General features: G+C 43.6%; 1 protein-coding gene across 3 annotated transcripts in view; it reads left to right on the top strand.

Moving 5' to 3' along the window:
- The first annotated feature begins 633 nt into the window (after positions 1–633).
- Positions 634–24,630, top strand: part of LOC108926678 (USP6 N-terminal-like protein) — a 62,121-nt gene continuing 38,124 nt past the window's right edge. Inside the window, exons 1-3 of one of the 3 annotated variants that reach the window (XM_018739528.2) lie at positions 1,272–1,697; positions 2,120–2,247; positions 4,529–4,612. In XM_018739528.2, the coding sequence (XP_018595044.1) occupies positions 2,238–2,247; positions 4,529–4,612 (94 nt within the window). In that variant the 5' untranslated portion in view covers positions 1,272–1,697; positions 2,120–2,237. The other 2 variants (XM_018739531.2, XM_018739530.2) reach the window with 2 other exon arrangements.

Here is a 24,630-nt window from a genome sequence, read left to right as displayed (position 1 = left end):
TCATTTATACAATATTTCTAGTACTTTATTGAAAATTAGCTAGAAATGCTGTCTCACCGCGCTTGGGTGGTGTGAGAATGTGGGTTCAATCCCCGCTCAGTCTGTGTCGAGCTTCCATGTTCTACCCATATCTGTGTGGGTTTCTGGGTGCTCTGGTTTCCTCCCACAGTCCAAAGACATGCTTTTGATGTTCACCCATAGTGTGTGAGTGACAGAGAGAGTGTGTTGCACTGATGTATGGATGAGTGACCCAGTGTAAGTAGTGTATCTAGCAGTGTAAGTCACCACGGTGGATAAGCTGTGTGGGCTGATAACACTACATAGAGTTCATTGGAAGTCACTTTGGAGAGAAGCATCTGCTAAATAAATAAATGTAAAACTAAATATTTAAATTGTATGGTCCATGCTTTTTTCTCCATTATTTTCCACAAAATTTGCATAACATAATAGCACCACTGGGGATTTTTTTTTTTATATTATTATTATTGTGTATTTTATAAATACATACTATGTAAAAATTACATATAATTTCTTTACTCGTGTTTCCCATTAGGTTACAGTCAGTCAGCTGGTTGGGCTGCGCTCCTCCCCCTACAGGTGAGCGCGGCGGGGGGCGCTTCACCACCTGCCTCGGACGGCCGTCCGTGCTGAGCGTCGGGAGCGCGAGTATGTGTGCGCGCGCGGTCTGAGCGCAGCGCTCGCACTTCCTCATCCTGGATCATACCCCCCCTCCACAGCTTACTGCGCCGGGGGAGACGAGGCGGTCGCTCGGGCTCTGGGTCAAGGTGAGTGCTGGTTTCGTGGACACGGACACACACACACACACACACCGTTTTTAAGGCCGAAGTTCTGTGCACGCGGCGGTGTCAGGCTGCTATACACACACACACTCTGCCCGGTCCTCCTACATCCGAAATAAAACACACCGATCGGACAGCCCAGCCGATGCGCACCTGTCCAGTAGTGTCACTGAAGGAGAGAGAAATGACGTTTGTTTGCGCACGTTTCGCTCGCGAGCGCCTTAGAAGTTACACTTGACAAAGTTCCACGTCTTTTCTATTCATTGCGGCCTAACGAGTCGAGCCCGCCCACCGGCAGGAGGGAGGGCTGGGCTTGTGCACCGAGCGAGAAACGCGATTGGCCGCACTGTCCCGCTTTAGTCATTTTATTGGCTCAGCCCTGCTGTCACTTGTTTTCCGTGCCCCTTGACGTCATACATTTGTCTAAATGAACGTACCTCAGAGCTACCTATTCGGCATCAGGTAGCCTCGTAAAAATATTAATATACGTGTGTTTAATAGAAACTTTTGCGGGCGTCTTGAGAAAGTATTTATGTTCATATTCCCGAATCAAGTGGGGCTGCGGTGGGTAAAGCGGATTAGGCGTTACAGCCGTCAGTGTGATGAGTAGAATATCTGCGCGAGACGAGGTGGTGTTCGGTGACTCTCCGTCGGCACGCGCCGTGAGCCCGATCCGTCTCGCGTTGAGCGGCCACTCGCCTCGTCAGACCCGACCGCTTCTTCTTCTTCTTCTTCTTCTTCTTCTTCTTCTTCTGTCCTGTTCTATTCTATTATATTTATAATTGTAGCCGCTGTAGACGCTCTTGACTTAACTTTCGCGTTTCTTATTTACTTCCAAAAAGATAAACGTACAGACAGAGTTGTGTAGGTAGCGCGCGCCCTTTTCCCTGCGAGACGGTAACCTTTAACTCATTTTTGTGACTTAAATAATACTGTAATTTAAAAAAAAAGTGATACATCGCAAACTAATAAATGTGCTTACGTCGTAATTAGTCAGATGTTGTTGTGGTAGAAATGGATGCAGGCGACATTACATCATTGTGTCGGACAGCTGGTACCGCAGTTGTAGTACCCTTGAGCAAGGTACTTACCCTAAAATTACTCCAGTTAAATTACCCAGCTGTATAAATGGGTAAATAACTGTAAGTATCTTAACATGGTGAGTTGCTTTGGAAGAAGTGTCAGCTAAAGGGTACTACAACTGGAGGCGGGGATCGAACCTGTGACCTTTTGGATCCAAAGCAAAGGCAGCACTTTAGTAAAGTTCTGCTAAAATAAAAGAAGGAATAAAGCTGATGTAAATGTATGTTCTTCTTCAGGATGGTGTTCATGGCAGTTTGAGGCCCAAGTTAACCCACGATTGTCTACTTTGTAATGATTCGCAGTGGATCGTCACTTAGTTGTCGTGCGAGTTTGAAAGCTGACAGCAGATGAAAGATGAATCCAGGTGAATAAGTAGATTTTTAGCCTGATTTTCCTTTACCATTCATGTGGAAGGTGCCAGAAGCATTGTACTCGTTGCTGACCGCTTGGGTCGGGTTTGTTGGTTGGAGGAGAATCGCGATCCTCGGCTAGTCGGCTGTGCTGAACTTTGAGCACTTTGAGTCTGAAAAGAAGGGGTGGCTGATGGCTCCGGGGTGAGTCTCGCAGTGTTCAGCACATTCCAGGTCCTTGACCTCTGCCAGAAGGTTATCGGACCTCTCGCCAACCAAGTGTCGGAGCGCTGTGCCGGAGTGGCTTATGGGAAACTGTCTGGAGTGTTGGACATCTATGGCTACAGGAAGGCCATGGATGGCGGCGCAGAGCACCGTGAAACACAATAGCATGTAATCGAGCCTCATTAGTGGGACTGTAGAGCTCGGTGAGATGTTGCAGGAGTACAGCCCTCCTACTGGATGGGCACTGAGCTCTTATTTTAGAACGATCTCAACCGAAAAACCACAAGGACAAAGTAGACCAGCTCCTACACTTGCCAGCACAACGGGGACTAAAATCTTTAGCTGGATTTGTTCCTTCCGTTTTTTTTCCCTAGGTTCCTTCTGTGAAAATCTCAGATACAGTGTTAAATTAAAAGTAAAAAAAAATGTGCGCAAGACTTAACATTTTTATTGTCAAGCTATGTCAAAATTAAAACTAATATTACTAAAAATTGAAGTATTTTGCATCATAAAATACCCATTTAATGCTGATTGTTGACTGATTTATCTCATAAACATGTGCAACGTTTGTCATCTTATTGCTCACCAATACTCAGGAGCACCAAACATAAGCTGTAAGCACTGTGGAAGAGAGTTGACTTAGTCTGGTCCCACATTCCTCCTCTCTTTGGGGGTGTTATACTGCCAGCTGACGGCTCCTCCGCTGTCTTTTGAAACCAGACAGGGGAAGAAAGTACAATTAAAAACAAAGAAATAGGAAAAATGTAGCATCTTTGAAAATTGCACATTTATATGTTTGTAACACAGGCTTTCCCAGTCTTTTGCATGTCGAGTTTCTCACATGCTATAGAAAATGACCTCTGATCTCTGCTTGTTAGTTTTACTGTGTACATTTTTCATATTATTTGAAATCTATTAGAAATCAGATAACCTCCTTTTGCTGTGGATGCAGTATAGCACTATATACTGAGGTAACGTTCTGCTGAAATTGGTCATCATCTCCTGCTGATTACGTTGAACCACCTGCTACTGATTCTCTGCGATTCAGTTTATTCTCAGACTATAACCTCAATAAAAAGTGAGTTGGCAGTACAATAGGAGGAGACGGGTGGCTCTGCTTAAGGACACTCTTTAGACACCGATCAGTCTGTAAAATGTGATTGACCGTGATGCCAGTTAGTGATACCAACCCCTCTGCTCCCCGCATTGTAGCTATAAAGATTGATGGTAAAATAGGAGGTAAAGTATGGTTATTGATGGATCTCTGTTCTCTTGAGTTACTGAGTAACGTTGGCCAGCATCTATCACTCCTGCTGTGATTGTGAATTCGACTGGTTTCTCCCTGCTCTTCAGTCAATGCAGGAGTTGCACCTTTACCAATCTGGACCACACATTCCAGTTCCTGGGAACCGCTGCCCGCTCCACTGAGGTCTTGCAAGGTCCAATGCGTACATGTGGCACTGTCGCAGCGCTTCGAACCACAGTCCCTGCCTTCGGGCCCAGGATTTGAGATAGCCTTCCGACTAAACCTGCGAAAGGAGCGCTGTGCCTTCGCTAAAATGATTAACGCAGCTTAATTAGCATGCTTTAATGTTATTTAAATGAACGCATTTTGGCACCGTAGGCTTGTGTAAGAAAATAAAAGCGTGTATTAAAGGAATGGAGTTGCAAACAAAGCGCCTGCTAGTGAGCATTTGGTTTTGGACTCGAACACCTCCTCCCCATGGTCCAATCCAGCACGCGCCTGGGCAATTCACTCAGCTGCGTCGTGGCGCTTCACTAGGTGCTGCTCCGTGGGGTCATCAGTGCCGCGGTCCATCATTTCCTGCCCCGGGAATCTCTGAGGAAATCATCAAATTACTGTTATTACCCCCGGAGCAAGATGACACCCCCATTCATCACTGGATTACCATTATTTACCGTCGGATGCCGGCTTCTGATTAAACTGCTCGTTGGGCCGCTCGATGAATGTGTGTCTTTGTGCTGAAATCTGATCTGTGTGTCACTGTGGGGCACCCACCACGTCATTTTGTGTGTGTGTAATCACCTTCATGCTTGTGTGTAATGCAGGTCATGAGTTCCTCCAGGGGTGGATCTGCGGAGAGAAACTTCACCTGTCTGAAACCCCATCGAGACCCCAGCCTCCCACCATGAGTGAGTACCTGCTTGCCTCTTCTGTCAAGCGGCACGCACACGGTGACACACAGTTGTCCAGGACATCTGCACAGGTGTGGATGATGTCAGAGTGGTGAATGAAGGCATTTGAGGTTCCCAGTGGAGTGGTTTGTCATGCTGCGCTCCTGGAACGATGAGCCCACTGTGGCGATGGGGTACTACCAAGGTGTGTAATATGGTATCTGATGGTAAACTCTTACTGATTGAACACCAGGTGTGTGTGTCTGTGTGTGCATGCGTGGTTTGGAGCGATCTTCTCCTAAAGCTCAATGTGTAAGTTTGGTAATGAGGTGGTGACTTTTGATGGGATTCTGTTCCAGTGACCTTGTCGTAATTCCCCTTTATACCTTGTTATATAAACCATGAGGTACATAAACCCTTAGCGTGCGTTAGTGCAGCATTCTATAATAGGGCTTTGTTCACTAATTTTGCACATTATATTAAAATTATTCTCATATAGATCAATAATATAGATGCAGTGCAGTATTATGTCTTGCGGCATTATGTTTTTCTTTCATTTCAAAATATGTTTTCTTTTGCTTCTTTACTGCACCAGCAGAACTCCCATTTTGGCTTGTTAGCCATCGAAGAAAGGAGCTTGACTGGAGTCAAGAAGGAAATGTGACTGTAAATAAAAGAGGCTGGCTGACGCACACGCTTGCTGAGTTGATAAGAAATATTGTTCCCTGCAGCAGTGTCACCAGCCGATGTTATTGTTCGGCGGACGGAGCGGTTGTCCTCAGACGTTACAACCAAACGTCGGCACTTGAAAATAATATAATCAGTTTGATGGGACAGCCGTTGGAGGTTGGGGGTGTTGCAAGTCGAGGAGCAGCTGTATGTACATCAGTCGGGACTTGTGGTCTGATATAGAGTTAGAGCACGTTTAGAGGTATTCCTTCAAAGTCGCTCTTTAATATTCCCATTTTAGCATGCATTCCGACATCTGTACACCATTGTCCTGTGTGTCTGGACAACTGGGGATGTAGTCATCCTCTGTGTGTTCTTCGCGCCTTTGAGCATTCAGTGCCTTGTACTGCGTTTTTATTGTGTGGTTGTAACGGAACAGAGGCAGATATGAGCTGGCTGGAATGGCGGGAGCGTATTGATCTCTGGCTCCGAACCCTCTTGTCAAGCACATATTTCAGTGTGTCCACAGGTTTGAAAGGTTTCCACACATCTCTGTATAAATAATACGATCCAGGCTTTTTCACCTCATGGGGTCCAAGTTCCAGCCATCCAGGGTTTGGGACGTGCTCCTTTTTAAAATGCGGATCGAGTGTCTTTCCGCTGCCCGGGCTTCCAAGTGCTGTGCTGTAAGTGGCGAGTGATGATACATACATTTTATAACTATTAAATATTGAATCAAAGAGTTTGTAGAAAATGATGAGACTGCTAGGTACTGAGAGACTTTTCCTTTGAAGTAATGGTTGCTCAGGGCCACACTGAGGTACTACCTGGCCAGACCTCACTGGATTCTCCTCACATACACTGCCAAGCAAGGCTAGATTGGCCACGCTGTCGTTTTTTTTTAAGCTGTTGGTGACTCTTGGAGACCACATATCTAGCGTCTCCAGAATGTTCCGTCCTTGTCTATTTCTTGGGCTGGATGGGGGTATGTCCATTGGTGGACATGGCTGTGTCCACCTTTCTGGTTTGTGGTCATCCTCTTTCTTCTCTTCCTCATGGCGAGTCCAAAGTACAATAACCTCATTCTTGCTCTTTGTGCTGTGATTAGATCTTAGGTCTGTTTGTTTTCCCGACTGTCCATGGTGTCCTTAAGAGTGTCTTCCAGCACCAAGGTTTCCGTGTCTTCCTGCCCCATTCTTCCGTGTCAAGGCTTCGCATCCTTAGAGAAGAACTGAAAATAAATAACGATTGTATGTTGATTCTGTGTACATGTTCACATATTTCAGGTTGTTTTCCAGACCTTATGTCACAGGTCTGCCAGGTGTCAAGTCTTTGGCTTTTCTCTTCACTCCAATATCCCTTGTTTTTGATCTTCGATCCCAAGAGGCTCGTGCCACCTACCAAAACTACACAGCCTCGGTCACACCCTGACCGTGTAGACGAAAGAAGAGGGTCGCAGCCTTTTTTTTTTTTTTTTTTTTTTTTTTGTACTGCGGCTTAGAGATTCTGGAGACAAGGTTAGGGACCTGTACCCCCCTTGTCTGTAGATGATCTGCTGGATCAGTGGTCCTTCATTTCCGTTTCCTTAGTTTTGTAAGCAGTAGCTCCGCTGATTTATACTTTCACAGTGGTCCTCAGTCCGAAACGGTAAGTCACCGTACACATTCATATTGTCAGTTCTTCTCAGCTATGTGGGGTTTTTAAATTGTCCTCAGTGGTGGAGATGAATTTGTAGATTCTGTTCTTTGGTGGAGGTTCGGTCCTGTTTCTCTGTGCTCCAGTCGTGGACAATGAGGCATGCTGTTGTCTCTTGTGCTCCCTGCCCTCAGATGTTTGTGACCACAAGCTTTGATCCTTCCTGAGCTTCTGCCCCCTAAACTGAGAGAACAGCTATCAGGTGGCTGTTTTTTTTTTTTTTTTTTTTTTCCCTCCCCTCTCCAGCCCGAGCAACAGGCGCATCAACATGCTGCAAATAAAAAGGACTGATAAAATTTGATTCGACTTGTGTTGGATAAAGGAAACGGGATGCGCTGTGAGGTATGGCGGAAAGAAAGCACTTCCCGGGTGTGTGACGCAGCTAAAAGTTGGTGCGACAACAACAACAAATGTATTTAAAACGGTTTCTTTAGCACATGTGAAACAGGCGTTTTCTTGAGTGTCTCTTGCGTGATTACCTGAGTTTTACTTTTCATAGGGTTAATTGGACCATTAGTTGCCTAATGTGCCAACTTACTCCAGACATCCTTTGTCGTTGACATCTTGAGGTAATTTACCTAATTGCTGCCCCCCCGCAGCGGATGGGAATTTACACAACAATAAGTCACGTTAATTAGCCGTGGATGAGTCATAGCCTACGAACAGGACGGGGACAGCTTCCTGTGTGAACATCCTGTGGGATAGCACTACAGGCAAGACACTTCGGTCTTTTGCCCCAATTCGTTGTCTGTAAAGAGTTGCGTGTGTCCTGGTCGGGCTGCCAAACAAGGACAGGAACGTCTATTCTGGAGCCAGAGAAAGCAGGAGACTACAGCAGCACACATACAATAGTTAGGGACGGAAGACATGGATGCTGGACGTGATCTTTTTCAGACAATGCTTGGTTCTTTGGAGTCTCAACGATGAGACACAATATAGTCTCAAGGTGATTTTATTACTGTTTTCTGTCTTTTTTTTTTTTTTGTCCATCGCGAACACACACTCCTGCACAGGACACGTATGCGGTGGCGTCAATTGATACAGCCTGAAATGTAGTTATCTACTTGTTCTCTGAACAAGAACCATTCAAGGTCTTTTAGCCACCAATAACTGCATGTGGAATTTTACCAAAGGTTGTTTTATTTTTTCAACATCTTTCCACAGCATGCGGTTCATAGTAATGTACTCGAGAAGGAAAATAAATAATGAAAGATATAAGAGCATAAGATGATGGAAGAATACATATGTCAATAAGAATAAATACTAAAGAGTAAATAAGGATTATGGACTATGCTCTATCAGCCCCCCTTTTGATGCTAAAAAAACATTTAATCGGAATCATTGTAAAGGGAGCTGAAATTATGCACATAGTCATAACCTAAAGAAACAAAACAAACTTCTGAACAATCATCCAGAGGTGTTCTGCTCACACTTATAGCCAACACGGGAAGAATCGAAACACTGAATGATTAGAAAGATAAAACAATAGCAGTGTAGAGTAGCACAGAGTCTGACTGACCAATGAAGCACCAAGAGACATGAGTTGTTGTTGAAGAGTTTCTTAAATAAATTCATTTAGAGATAATGTTGAACAAAAACACTCTGTTTTCACTCTTCCTCTGTGAACCTGCCTGCTAATGACATCCACCCTGTCAGTTGTGGATGATGGTTTGTAACCTGATGGCTGCTGGTTCAAATCCTGCTCTAGTGTTTTTGGGCAGCGCCCTTTTCCTGAACTGCCCCGGTACAATACCCTGCTGTGCAGACAGTTGTAAATCCTTTGGAAAAATGCATCGGCTAAACAGCAATAAAATGATATGTGTTTGTTTGAGGCAGTATAAGGCGCTACCGTACACTCAAAACATTCAGGTTCGGATCCCACCTCCTGCTGTAGTACCCTTCATCAAGGTATATACCCTGACTTACTGTAGTAAATGTTACCCAGCTGTGAATGGGTGAATCATCTCAGTTGTTGAATGATCTAAGTCCGTTGGAAGAAAGACATCAGATGAATAAACATAAATGTTTGTGGCTGCGGATTTGGAGTCGGGCGCCATGCTGTGCATCAGTATCTACAGCAAGTTCTTTTCAGTCCTCCTTGACTCTTTGTGTGGATATTTCAGGTTGATGCATGAAATTGCCACGGTTTGCATGTCACACTGGCGTGCCCCAGGCGGGTTGGGGGGTTGTTAAAGCGCAGTACAGGTCTGACAGGTCCGCACTTTTCTTCTGAAACACAGTGGCTTGTGTTTTGCAGTTGACAGTTTTGGTTTAACATGAAAGAGAAGCCTTTTTTAAAAAAAAAAAAAGAAAACAAAAAAATCTAAATCATGTAAGTTGTCTGCTGTTGACTTCCAGCTGTAAACTAATTTAATTGAAATTTGCAGTAGAGGCAAAGTGTATAGACTGAAGTAATATATTTATTGTGTCACTACACCTTTTTAATCTTGCTGTTTCCAACTCTCTGCTCGTATTATTTATTCTCATAACTTCCCTTTAAAAAATTTTGCTGCGTGTTTTATTTATTGCATCTCCTTCAGAATGTGTTACACTATGGTAACCCTAGCTTCTTTGATGTCTTTTTATGTAAAATGTGAATGAGCATCCACTGTCACACTCCTTCAGTTTCTTCGCTTGTCTGTTTTTGAAAATGTATTTGTTGTGGAGGGAAAGCTACCTGCAGTTCCCTGTCCAGCCATTAGTTGGCAGAAAAATGCATCATGAGCGAGTAATTCAACTAGTTTGTGACCTTTTTACAGACTGAGTTTGGTGTTCTTCAATGCTGGTCATCAAGATGAGTAACGGTTCACATGTTTGTGTGATAAATCATTAAACAGTCGACACTGAATGGAAATTTGTGGAGGCATTTTTTTAATTCTCACTCATTTTAAATTAGTATTATCGATAAGGTAGCTTGACATTAATAAAAATGTCAAGTCTTGCAGCTCCTTTTTAATCCTTTAAAGCTTTATCCTACCATGTGAATAAATGGAGGTACATCTGTACTATTGAGCTTTTATTTGTTGTCTTGTGGCGATTAGATTTACGAACAAACTTCTTAATTACAGATTTCCGATGCCAGTTCACTTTGAAAGTTGAGGACCCAGTCCACTCCATGTCCCAGTTCATGAATTTTCATTTCTGGACCATGGTTGTCTTGAACATTCAGGGAGAAGACTAACTGAAAAGAAACATGCTGGATGAAAACACTGAAAAATGTGTTGAAACTCTTTTCTGTTTAAGTTCAATTTATTTTTATTGAGCGCTCTTCTCACACAGTAACAGGGCGCTGAACCAAGGATCAGAAGACAATACAAATAAGTTTGGCTACACATTAAATTACTACTGGAACGATATTAATTAACAACGCTGTGATTTAGCCTACTGGCCATGGAGGAAAGGAACAAAAATACTCTTAACTGAAAGGCACGGGAGAAAAAACCTCTGGGGGTCCAAGTCTTAAGTGTCTTCCCATCCTTCCTGGGCATTTTAGACAGGAATAAACACTTTGAAGTCAACTTAAAGAGCTATTTATAACATAACATTCATTAGATGTTAATAAATTGACAAGTTGATGCCCCAGTTCACATAGGTCCATCTGCCAACATGGTATGGTTGCTGGTGTCACGATCACCAAAGTTCTTACCCTGAACTGAGACAGTGAAAGCTGTGGAGTGTGTATCTGTAAGAGGTAAGCGTTACCTACATGGGCATGTATGGAGAGAAATCTTTATTCACGGGCAGGGAGTGTAAATAGTCTGTGGAGCAGGTTCTTCCTGGGGGCCAGTGCCAACTTCTGCCTGATAGTTTCAGTTCCATCATACCCTTCACCCTCACCTATCTTCTTTTCAAGCATTTTATTCTTTCCCTTTCAGAAGCACAAACAATATGAAAGCCTGTCACTTAAAGTATATCTGCATATAATAATGGTTTTATGTTTTCTACAGAATTAACTAGAAATAAGGGGCCGCGGTGGTGCAGCGGGTTCGGCCGGGGCCTGCTCCATGGTGGGTTTGGGGTTCGAGTCCTGCTTGGGGTGCCTTGTGGCAGACTCTGGTGTCCCATCCAGGGTGTGTCCCCTCCCCCTCCAGCTTTGTGCCCTGTGTTGCCGGGGTTACACTCTGTTTCTCCGTGACCCCACTCTGGACAAGTGTGTTTGTGTGTGTGAGAGAGAACTGGAAATATGCAGCAGTTTCCTTTGCTAAGAAAGGACACGTAAACAACAATGAATCAAATAATTAGGCTTAAATAGTTGTGAATTGCTGTTGCGAAGTAAGTCAATACAGTTATAATACAGTACATAACCCTTAATACAAACATGTAACTTCAAAGATGAGGCCCCCCCCGTTAATTTACTGTTCATGTGCAGAAAGCTTTGCATTGTTGCTCTGGTTTTATGGTTTTCGAACAGCAAACAAGTATATAGGAAATATTTAATATTTTACACATCATTAATGTCTTCAGTTTAAATATAAGCAAAGTTCTTACATTGATCAGTGAAAGAAACTGAATACCTCATTTTGTTTTGTTTGTCATACCAGTTCCAAATGAGATATTAAACGTGTCTCATATTTATAGCTGCTGTGTGGTAATGCTTCCTTTTCAATAGCTCAGCTGGTTTTAATTTAGTTCATATGAAACTTCCTGACTGTAAGGCAATTAAATTGGTTTTAATTCCCATGTCTCGACAGTAATTTCTAATATAACTCTACCTGCATAAGCCTTTTTTTTTTTTTTAATAAAAGCAGCAGAGGCAGAGAAGAGCTCTCCATCCTGGAATTTAGATTAGAGGGAAAGTGCCGTAGGAATACTTTTTTCCCAAGGTTCACGCTGTGAAGTTTCTACAAAGCGTTTTTAATGTAATGCAGTTGCACTCTGGCTCCTGTTTTCCTTCAGATATGTCGCTGTGCAAGAGTGCGTGCTGTCAAAATGCTCGTATTATAGATTTAATTATGCTCAACATTTAATTATACGATATGCCAGATTTTTATATATATATGTACGGTATATATCTATCTATATATATATATATATATACACACACACACACACACACACACACACACACACACACACACACACTATATGCCATGAGGTACTTGTGCCTGTGTGTGCTTAATCTGTGTTTATTGCTAATGCTGTCATAGCCGATTTGTTATATGATGCCGGTGGACCACAGGGACTCGTAAATTCTCGCACTGCAGTGTCGAGAGCCGACAAGCTGGTGGCTTCTCTAGTCACACACAATGGAAGGCGGGTGGTTCTCGAGAGAGACGTTCTTCGCTTGTCTTCTGCTGGTTTGTGGGCTCTGATGAATGGCGTGCGCTTCTAGAAAAAGGTTATTGACTTTGTGATTCGTTCCATGTTGTGTGGGGCGCTCGTAGTGCTGTGGTTGTGCCAGTGTTGTGCTGCACGCTCACCGCTCGGTTTTTGTAGCCGAAGTCCTCTAGGTTCTCCCCTTTGGAACATAGTTGGGACCAGAAGTCTGTTCGTAACTCAGTCTGTTTGTAAGTCCAACCAAAAGTGTAACAATAACGAAGTCCCTCAGGTCATTGACAGGTTGGGTTCTGTAAAAACCTCAGATGAAGCAATAATTTATTTATTCCATTTGTATCAGCTGCCAGGTTCATGTTTCAGAGCCTGTCCTGGAAACACAGGACTTGAGGCAGGGAACACCGTGGATGGGATGCCAGTCCATTACAGGACTTGTGTTATCTTTTATTAACTTGCAACAACACGCGTGACATTTGTCAGCATCTGGGTCACTTTGCATAAATAAAGCAACCAGTAAAAGTGTAATAATAGATATGTGCATACAGACACCCCTCAATTATGCAAATAGACTGTTCTTCAATTTCTTACGTAAGTTGAAATTTACGTATGTCGGATTCCCCCTCCCCCTCCGTTACAGAGCCAAGCCTTCTCGTTTCCTTCGCATTTGTTGCAAAACGAGTATAAAAAAAAATTAGTCTAATTCTCTAGTAAATGTCGGACATTAAATACTGTAATCAGACATAGGCCTAGTCAATGAAAAAATTTTTTACATTTCTATAAAGCATAAATTTAATTTAAAAAAGCCTACTGCATGCAGTATGCGTACGGTATTGTACTATACATGCTTACCTTATATCTAGTAGTATGCTGGCACACAAGAGGGTGCTGTTGTTGTGTAATTTATCATTTTTCCATCTCAGTTATTGCACCTTAGCATTTCTTTGTTGTTTTCATGCTAGCTGTAAATTTCACGTGTTCCTTTATATGTGCAGCATCCTTCAGTGTCGTATTCACAGTCGATATGGCTGAACTTTGTTCTCCTGCTATAGACCATAATCTTTGTCCACCTTAATACTTCCTCATTATGTTTAATTTTGCCTCCAAATCATTTTCTGTATGCTTGCGAGACGGTTCTCGTTTTTCTTCAAGTGCACATTTACTACCAGGCATTCTAAATAATGAAAATAATAAAAAAAAATATGCGAAAAATGCACTACACTAAGGAGAGGAGATGCATGTTTTGAGCCATGAACACAAGAACTGGGATAATACAGCTTCCTGCCTTTTCTGGCTTCGCCGACTTACGCGTAACAGATTTCAGATGTTTTGCATAAAATAAAAGTGCTATCTGTAAATAATGTGTATTCTGGGAATTTTTTATGGAAATCAAAGTTATGTAAGTAGAGGTTTGTCTGTATATTGATTTGCAAGATAAACAAATACACTGTAAAACTTAATATTTCTATTAATTTTAAGCGACTTTCAAATTAAAACTTAGAATTAATGAAAACTATCTTCATGGGACTTGTTATCCTTACTTCCTTTAGCTTTATTAATTTAGTGATGTTCCACTGTTGTGGTCTGTATCTGAATGTTCTTCTGTAAAACAGTGTATGCTGACCCAAGAGATGCATTTTCTTTTTCCTAGGATAATTAATAATTAATCTGCATTATAATTTATATGAATGGTGGACTCCTCTTTGATTAGTTTTGGACAATTGGTTTCACTACAGATTTTAGAAGGCACGGTGATTTATGTCATTCATTCATTGTAGCTGTAATAATTTTGATTATCCATGTTCTTTATTCATAAACAACAGTAATATTAGTGCTGACATGGGAAGCACGCTGGATCAAAAAGTTAACATCTGGGGTCCATCACTTGGGAGTCCTTAGTCTCTGTATTGAGATGCCACCAAATAAAGACGCAAATTGTTGAGAACAAGAACGATGCACTCAGTTCATAGAGGGCAGATGTTTCCCTGGTTATTGCTTCTGCTGCCTCACGTAATTAGAACATTTATGCTAGCAATGCATCTCAATAATATTGTGTCATTCACAGCGTTCTCTTTCCATCGTGAGCACAGAGCCGGACACAGAAAGCAGAGAGAGGGAGTTATAGAGGGAAATGTTCTCCTCTGCCGTTTCCCCATTTGCTTTGCTCTCATGTCCTTTATCCTTTGAGCCTGATGAACAAGTCTTTACTTAGTTCAAATACAGTGACCTTCCTAGTGTGTTTGACACCCAGGTGGAAACCAGCTGGAGGGCTTTGTGGCAGTGCAGTCCTACTGTGTGGGCCAGCTGTTTTGGTGTGAGCCTGCTCTTGTGCACGAGAGGGATGGATATAGAGAGACAGATACAGACAGATGGGTAGATAGATGGATACATGGGTGAGAGATAAATATATAGTCGACGGCTGATCGATGGAGCGGATTTTTATTAATCCTGTAAAAAATTGCATGATGCTACAGCAGCTTAGTGACAGGGACACTGGAGTCACACTCTAAGTGAATAAAATAAATTTTTTGAAAGAATGAAGCAATAAGTAAAAGGCAGTAGGAAGTAAAAGTAACCGCTCAGTAATGGGAAAGGGAGGGCCCGCATATCGAAGAGTAGGAAAATGGACAGATGTGTAAATATGCAAGTCCTCTTCTGTGAAAACTGTTTAAGGCTTAGCCATTAAAAGGAAATATGCATTGATAATGGCATGAATTCGTGCCCTTAAGCAAAGGTGAGGCGAGGAGAGGGACAACGAGAGGAAACGATTCCGAAAAGGATGCTGTATCGTTTATTCTCCAGAAAAATCGATGTGTGGATGGATAGATGGTGTGACGTAAGTTTAGCCGTTAGGAGAGAAGTAGGTCCAAAAATGCATTTTGAGACCCTTCATGAATGTTGAAAGGGATTCAGCAGCTCAGAGGGACAGAATGAGCTTATTCCACCACATCTGAGACAAAACTGAGAACCTGTGGACTTTTTCAAGCTGTCATGCTGGCAGATTTAGTTTCAGCTGAGCTCTTCATTAAATGTACTTGACTGAACTGCTGAATGAATGGGGAAAAGAGAATGAAGATGACAATTCAAACCACATTAATCCTCATTAAATGAGTTATCAGAGGGTCTTGTAAACACTTTGGAAGTTAATTGCTGTGTTTGCACAAGTTTCATTTGTTCGATTAATTATTAAACCCAAGCAAAATAGTTAATACCGAGCCTGATTTCGATCCTCAACCCTTAATAAAGTTGGGTTAGTGCTGGACTAGTAGCGTAGCCTGGAAGACTTTTACACTCCAAACAGGCAGACAGAAACGCAGAAGACCACTGGAGGAGCATCGCTGTATGTGACCGGTCCCCCCTCCCCGTTCCGCACCGCTGTCTCAGAGATGGCCATTGTCCAGCCAGGAACAGCCGGGCTGTATGAATGAAGACGCGTTTGAGGACTGGGGCGGGCCATTAGTTTCCACGACTACCGGAAAACACCAAACATGGCTCGTATCAGCTTGTCCTTCGTAGACCTCTGAGCAGTGACTACACTGTCGGTGACACGTTTACTGTGATGAATGTGACCGCAGTGCTTGGGATGTCTAACGTTCCCTTACCGTTCCCTTTGCCATTTGTTTGGTTGAACCCATCATTGCTGCTCGATTATTGTCGTTTCTGTGGTTATTGCCGAGGGTCACAAAAGCGATCAACAGCCCAGCAGTCTTACTCACCATTGGCGCTCTTGGAGCCCCTTGTGGTTTGGAGCCCCTTGTTTTTGCTGAAGTCGACCTGAGTAGACATCCCTTTACTGTGGTATTGATCTTTTTTCCCCACTTTGGCCACCTTGGAGTCTGGGGGACCATGATGAAGGGGACGCAGTCGATAGTGGTTTGGCCTCAATCTCCTCATCGTCGCAAATTTAATCATGTTTTTTCCCCACACACGAGCTGTATAGCAATATACGAACACGCAGTGATGTACTGGTTAAATGTTAATAAGATGGGAATGGGATATGCTGATATTTTGCTTAGTCTTGCACAATCTTAGTCTAATTATACTGCCCTTAGTCTAATTATTCTAAGCACTGTTGGTAAGAAGAGCATGAATACCTTGTTCTTACTTCCAAGACCATACTGTAGTTTAATTTTACCATCATAGCTTCCACTGAATTACTGGCGCAGAAGACATCCTTCCCATCATCTCCTGCTTTTCATCTTACGATCATAAAAGCACAATTGTTCAAATAAAGAATAAAGAAGGAAGTTGATGTTTTTGTCTTGTAGAGTTAAAAATATTCCTTTGTCCTTCGCTCTTTTTTACCGTGGCTCTTCAGTTCACAAAAAAAAAAAAAATCACATGAGTAAAACCATGAAGCGTTGAAGTTTAGATTTTTGCTAATGTTACATAATTCTCATGGAACACAACGGGGATCGATGTCAGCAGTGACTCTTAAACTCTTTTTTTTTTCTTTATTTTTTTTTTTTAAACATTTCCTCGGGTTTTTTCCCTCGTGCAGCACACTGCCCTGAGCCACAGTGTTGCCGCAGTGCTGCCGTTCGCCTGTAGCTCGCCGGCCCCGGGTCCGTTCCACGAGTGACACGAGCTGAAGAAGGCTGGGAAGGCGGAGCGTTCATCACTCTGGTTGCGTAGGAACGGTGACTGCCCCCCTTTTGCTTTCCAGCAATGTCTAATTGATTTAGAAACCATGTGACTTTTGGTGAGATTCTTGCACTGTGTTCACACCAGGCACGCACCCTGCTGCCGCTTTCCACATGTTGAAATACCATAGGAAATTGTCATGTGCGAATGTTGAATAGAGATGACTTTAACAGTACCGCAGTTAACCTGCACGTCACCACACCTCGGAATGATCCGACAGTCTAGCGCGTCACAAGATTATGTTTTAAACAATTTTTATTAAAAGCGAAATGTGAAAATCAGAAGATGTGGCTGGTTAATCAATTAAATAAATCCCAAATTGGGGGGAAAAACTTGAAGTAGTTTTCAAGCATACGCCGCTTAATGCGTAACAGTTTTTTTTTTTTTTTTTTTTTGCAAATGCAGAATCGGAAGGAATCGGATTCGTTGCACAAGTCTCATTCCTCTTATCCCTCTCATCACCATCACCGGCCGTTTTTGTCCTTCGTAGGACAGGATGTTGGACAAAAAGAAGCACAATTTTTTAAAACATCTATAAATAAATGTTATATAGCTTTTCTCAGTAATTCAAGGGATCTGCATGTCTACATTCCTAAATACACAACACAATGAACATTTAATGTATTAGATGTATTAAATGTGTAAACATTGTGTTAACATGCAACAGGATTACTGTTATATCAACATTTTTTTTTTAAACATGATCCTAGGAAGCGACCTGTCAGTGGCGTGACTGGGGAACCGCTACCCCCCAGTACTTTGATATGAGATGAAATATAATATACACTTAAATACATTCCTGTGCTAACATCTCGCCTTTGTAATAAATCACATGAGTAAAACCATTTTCAGTGGAACTGGTGTCTTCGAAATGAAAGTGCTGGTCTTTCGCTGGTGTCTCACACCACCTTTGAACCCTTCACATATCTGTTGCAACAAGCAGGTTAAAACTGCGGTCCGCAGTGCTGGCTCTGATCCGTGTTTTACCCTGTTCACCTTGCTCCTCTACATTTGTGTATGTGCACACTTAACAGTGTGTTCTGTTGCACCTTTTCTGCCCCTACCAACCAGCCTGTTCATTGACCGTAGAGCCATAATAGACCACGGAGCCATAATAAACCATACACTATGGAGCAGTAATGGATCATAGACCGTGTAGCAGTAATATACCAGAGACCACGTACCATAATAGGCCATAGATCATAGAGCCGTAGCAAACCATAGAGCCAAATAAGTGATTAGAATGTGACCGCGGTCAGGAACGTGAGCTCAGCATGTACTCAGTACTTCAGTCCTACCGAGTATAACCAGCACAGCAGCACTAATTTACGATTAATTTACATCTATTAATTTAGCAGACACTTCTCTCCGTAGTGACCAGCAGTTATTTTTAATGAGTATTTATCCGACACCTTAATCCAAGGTGACTTAGTGTTAGATACACTGTAGTAAACTGCCTGCAGTCATTCACACATCTGAACAGCATAGCAGTGTAACACGCACAGGCTACGGGCAATTTAGTCACCGGTTCGCCTGGAACGTGTGTCTGGGCTGCGGGAGGAAACCAGAGCATCTTGACCCTAGCTGAACCCTAACCCTAAAATCAAGCAAACATGGTGGAGCTCCTGCAAACTCTCCACTGACTGAGCCAGATCCAAACCCCGAGTACTGGAGCTGTGAGGCACCAGTGCTACCTGCTGTGCCGTTGTGCCGCCCAATGAATTTAAACCCTAGTTGAGCTCTGGATGCAGTAGACCTTGATTTCCTCTTTCATTAACTGCATCAGCCTCTTCTCAGCAGGAATGTGTTCATGGTGGTCAGATGCCATCTCAGAAAGTAACCATTGAAAAAGCTCTGGTTGCACAAAGCTCAAACACTCCGTCCCTACCCTGCTGTGAAACAGCAGGTGAGCTGTGGTCCGGGTTCGACCGCACAGGGGTCCCGGGTCTCGGAGTCGGCCGGTAATGAGGTTTGATGCTCAAAAGCAAAGAGCGGCAAGCAGTGGGAGCCCTGATGCTAATTGCCCAAAACACACACACAGAGACAGGATGTTACACATGCATACACTTTAACGGTACCGGGCTGCAATTCCAGTTCCTGCTGGGGTACCCTTAATCAAGCTACTTATCCTGAAATGATGAAGTGTCAGATAAAGGAATACATTTAAATATGCAGATAAACAGCAAACAGAGCTCTAATGGGATTGTGGCTCTGGACCGTCCCAGGTCAGCGTGCCCTTTGCACCACCCAAGGTATTGCACTACGGGTTTGCTTGCGCGGCCTCTTAGGAGCCCAGCCGGGGCTGGTGCTCATGTTGAAATTGATCTTTCCAGACTCTTCCAGGTTCTTTGGCATTTCAGCAATGAGGCACAAATAACCTTAAAGGAATTGGTGTTTGTTTTTTTTTTTTTTTTTTTTGGCCGGTCTGTATAATATCACCAGATGTGACCCGTCTCAGCCGTCCGTGCCTGCAGCCTCTCCGCTGCCCCTTATATACCCTTTCGACCCCTTTGTCTGCAACACACATCATCTGGGCGTCTCTTTGGAGCCAATCCCAGTAAATAGAATTCACCAGTTGCAGAGCTGCTGCTTTCTGGAAAATTCCACAACACGGACATGTATGCACCCTAGAAGAGTAAAAGGCATACAGGTAGTATCTAATAGGGTAAAACAAAATGCAACAGAAATTAGTGCCATATCACGAACAATAAAACCAAGAATAATTTAAAGCAAATCATAATAATATGATAAAGAGTAAAGGGTAATAAAAGTGTTACAAAAGTGCACTCAGTAGTAGTGACAATAATAATAATAATAACGGTGACACAGTCTGAACCCAACAAAATAATAGTGAGACAGGTATAACAGGGTAAATGCTGTGTTGTTTGTTTTCCCTACTGATCCAAATGAAGCCTTGGCTGACAAACGAAAAACCCGAGACACCACAGAGGGAATTTCTGGAACGTGAATCATCACCTTTCTCGGTCTTTTTCTCCAACGATCCAAAATATAATTAAGCTGTACAAACAGGACATTCTTGTATTCTGTTGATGCTGATTCGTGTGTGTGTGTAGATGTGATGGACTATAGACAGTTTACTGTGGAAGTCACCTTGGACAAAGGTATCAGCTAAATACTAGTTAATAGTAATAATATTTGCACTTTCTTTGTGGGAAGGTAAATCCTACCATTATCCATTTGCAGTGTATTCACCAGGGGAGAGAGAGAGAGAGAGAGAGAGACACACACACACCTGTAGTTGAGGCGCTACAGACTACCTGCAGGCCTACACCCCCACGTGATTTCTCACATGGCTGAGAAGTGTGTGAAATGGGGGTGGCGAGTGTGTGTGTGCCACCGGTCTAGGCTGTGCTTGCTGCTAATTTGAAGTTGGAGGCGAGAGAGGGAGAAAGCAGTGAGCGAGCGAGAGAGAGAGAGAGAGAGAGAGAGAGAGAGAGAGAGAAGAGGGGGGGTTGCTGGGTAGCAGCTCACGCAGCCGGTTCCTGAGACCCCGCTCTCTTGTGGAACCGTCTCAGCGACCAGTCCTGCCCGCGCCCAGGGTCATGCCTTCAGCGCCTCCCGTCTTGCAGCGGCTCGGCCGACTGGCGGGGAAGGGGCGTCTAGGGGAGATGGTGCCTGGGGCGCTCCCCTCCCTGCGCACCCGCAGTTAATGCTCCTGCTTCTCTGCCGTGGATGTTCTGTGTGCTGGAGAACTGCTGTCTTCTGAAGAGCGGCACCTTCCAAGCACGTGCGATCTTCTCTTGCTCTCACTCCCGCCTGTTCACAGAGGTGCGAGGACCCAGGGTGAAGGGGGGGACTTTTGGCTACTGCCCCACGGGGCAAAGCACTGGGATTTGTCCATCACCTGTCCATCCTTCAGAGAGGAGGAACGAGGAACAAGGACAAGGGGTTGCAGGAAGGCATCCCAGGTGCTGGGCGTGTGAGAGCTCCTCTGCTGCAAGTCAGCCAGGGGGCCCCGGGGGGGAGGGGGGGGGTAGGAATGGGGCCCGGAGGATGCGCAGAGGTGGCTGAGTTCTACAGGAGCTCCAAGACCTGTGTCGGCCGCCCTGCTGCCCACTGAAGATGCAAGTGTTCCAGATGGTCCGGGAGCTGGTGTCTCCCTCCCGCCGGAGAGCTGCAGCCAGCCGTGGAGGTGTGTGTGTGTGGGTGTTGTTGGGGTCGCTGCTGGTACATATAGATTTTTCAGGCTGTGTGTGTGTGTTTGTGAGCGAGAGAATGTTACGGAGGCTCCAGCGACTGCCTAGGTGTGTGGCTGACATCTTAAAATATCAGGTGTTTTTATGCGACTTTTACCAGTCATGTAACACTCATGTAACCAGTATTTCATGTGCAACTGTACATAAAGTTGTGTTGGTGTGCGTGTGTGTGTTTGCTTTTGCGTGTACAGCTTCCTCACTGCTTGGTGTGATTTTTATGTATAGACACATAACAAACATTACATCACAGTGCATATTTACTTTGTTATACTTTTTAGTTTCCTGCGCTCTTCTCTCGTGCTCAGCCGTGTAAATGAGCTGGGGTGCAGGTGAACCCAGTTATTGTAATAGTCACCGTCTTCGTGGTACAGCTCCATCCTTTGGATCTGAAGGTTCGGGTTTGAATCTCACTTATTTCTGTAGTTCCCTTGAGGAATGTACCGACTCTGAATTTATACAGTAAAAATTACGACGCTGCAGAAATGGGTAAATCACTGTACGATGCTTAACACTGTCAGTCATTTTGGAGAAAAGTGTCAGGTAAATAAACGTTAATGCAATATAACGTGGGCCCTGTTGTCCTGCTTCCGGAAGCTTCCCTGCAATGGGCCCCCCAGCTCCATAGAGGACCAGATTAACTCTTAGGAGTGGGAGAGGCGGTAGCGTAGTGGTTAAAGCTACTGCCTTTGGACCCAAAGCTTGCAGGTTCAATCCCCACCTCCAGCTCTAGTACTGTTGAGCAAGGTATTTACTCTCAATTATAAATGGGTAAATAACTGTAAGCTTGTAATAATTGTAAGTCGCTTTGGAGAAAAGCATCAGCTAAATGAGTAAATGTAAATGTAGGAGTGTCACAAGGGTACTGAGGTCTAGGGTTGCACTTTGGATAAGTGGTGTTATGTGTGAATGGTGTAATGAGTTATGTGTGATGTAACGGAGGACCCCAGGGATCAGGGTGACTCTGGGTAACGGATCAGCACTATGTTGATGGTTAGCTGCCTCATCACCACTCTAGTTGATTGTGTTTTTCTGACTTGTATCTCGCCTTCTTCTACCCAATTCATGGCTCTAGTTTGGCTCCTCTCCAGCCGACTGGGATCTCCTCCCAAGTGACTACATTTACTTCTGAACACTGAGCAAGGGATATTTCTGCTCCTGAAAGCATTGTTTCTTTCCCAAGTGAGCATGGATAGGTTTGTGTACCACTAGAGATCCTCTCCAACTGTGCACCACTAGAGATCATCTCCAGTTGTGCACCACTAGAGATCATCTCCAGTTGTGCACCACTAGAGATCATCTCCAGTTGTGCACCACTAGAGATAATCTCCATTTGTGTATCAGTTGATGTCATCTCCATTTCTGGTAGAAATCCAAAATGCCCAACGGTTTTTTTTTTTTCTTTTTTCATCCCCCCATGGATCTAGTACTTCACTTTATATCTTTAAGTGTTAATTACTCTGGTTATACCTTGCATTCAGGACTTGCTGTAGAAACCATTTCAGATTGTGTAAAGATAGGGTTGGAGCTGTGTTGTTCTTGTTCTCTTTTACCATGGCAGAGGGACTCTTCAGTAATATCTTGGCGTAGGAAAGATGTGCACAAGACTTTTCTTGTTCCTTTTTCATAACAAATGTCTTGATCAAACAAGCTGTCTGTGTGCAGCAGCATGTTAGCAGAACTGCTGATTAAAGTTTTCATGACCGTGGGTCCGTGAACCCATGTGAACTTCTCGAATAAACTAATTCGGCCTCTGGATTATAACCGTAACCCTGTTTCAGTATTTTTCAACGCCGAGACATAGAATGGGGTCTAATAGTTGTTGTGGACGCAGATTTTCCACATCAGAGCACACAATTGGATTGAGACCTTGAAGACATGATTGAGACTGGTTTGTTACTGGGGTAAAATTTATTATTGATTTCTACTGCGCAGCAGTAGAGGGTCAGTTGAGTGGATTCATCACCTTGATTCCACTATTGCTTGTAATCTGCCTTCTGCTGCCTTTCAGCAGGTACTCCCTGTCAGCACACTTAGCTAAGTCCGATCCACCAGGGTATTTTTTGTTTTTGTTGCTGCTGTCTTTCCACACCGTTTCCTTGTGTATAATTGGCTGGTTGGTTGCACCTTCTGGCCCGCCTGTACGCTTCAAAGTGTAACGGCAGTGGCTTTCAGTCATTTATTCAAAAACAGATGGACAATTTACAGTTATTGCCATTGATTGCAGAGAGCTTTTAGGTCCACAATTATTGGTCTGTGTGAGGAAAAGTGAAATTTCCTTTATTCTGTAAAGCATGATGTTTGGACTGAGGTGGGTCTTATGGTTCTCTTACTTTTCCAGCTTGATTCGCAATATGTAAAGGTGTATTGAATTGTGTGGGGAAAGGAGGAGAACGTCCAGTGGAACCGATATGTTATACCTGAATATTTGCTATCGCAGGTGGTCTCCGTTTTACGATGGGGTTACGTTACGCGAAACACATCATGATTTGAAAATATCGTAAGTCGAAAATGCATTTTATACACCTATAACCTACCGAACATCATAGCCTAGCATACGTGCGATGGCCATTACGGGCTTGCTGCCTTCATGCTCAGCAATTATCTTGAGTTTATCCTCAAGAGTAATTGCCCTCCTCCTTCCCAGCAGTAGCAGGAGACACAGATGGGCGTTGCTGTGAAATTATGGATGCACACAACACGACGTAGATACAGTACAGGGGGTATCTGTATAGTGACCGCGTGCTAGACTGGGAGATGCAGATCGCTGCTGCTGCGAAGCATTGTGAGAGAGTATCACACCACATATCGCTTTCCCGAGAAAAAATTAAAATTCAAAATTCGAAGTATGGTTTCTATTGAATGTCTGTCGCCAGCTCACTATCGTAAAGTCGACAAAACCGTTAAGTGGAACTATCGTAAATCAGGGACCACCTGCATACAGTTGAGTATCCTGGGTCTTACGGATGGAGAAAAAGTGATATAGGTGAGCTCCAGATGTGCTCTCATGTTCGTTTAGGATTTTTAAAGTATTGTACAATGTGGAGTAAATAAAGATATGCGATTTTATGGACTGATTAGGGGATCTGAAAGAATTGCTTATCTTAAAGAAATGCTTTCTGAGACTCTTCTTGAATTTTGAGAGGATTCGGCAGCCCTGGGGACGGAAGGAGTCTATTCCACCACAAAGGGGCCAAACTGAAAATCATCTGATTTTTTGGACCCCTTGTGAGTGGGAGCATCAGGCAACCAGGGGTGGTCAACAATTCTAGCTACATTTGGAGCTCCGACAGATGGAGGAAACCCAGAGAGATATTTTGATTCAGCCACCAGAGGTTCGTATAGGATGCTTGGAACTTGGATTGAACATTCTGCTCCTCTCACTAATACTCAGCAGCACGATTAAAAGGCACTTTCGGACACCTTATCAGATTTTTTTTTTTTTCCCATCCTTCTCTTCATAAGTCCAGATTGAGAAGCTTGTTTTTTCGAACGAACATAAACTCTCCTCTTGTCAAACTCAAGTGGTCTCAAAGAACAAAA

The sequence above is a fragment of the Scleropages formosus genome, chromosome 5 (assembly GCF_900964775.1).
Source record: "Scleropages formosus chromosome 5, fSclFor1.1, whole genome shotgun sequence".
Taxonomy (NCBI): Eukaryota; Metazoa; Chordata; class Actinopteri; order Osteoglossiformes; family Osteoglossidae; genus Scleropages; species Scleropages formosus.
The sequence above is the reverse complement of the archived record's forward strand: the minus strand, read 5'-3'. Positions and strand labels throughout refer to the sequence as shown.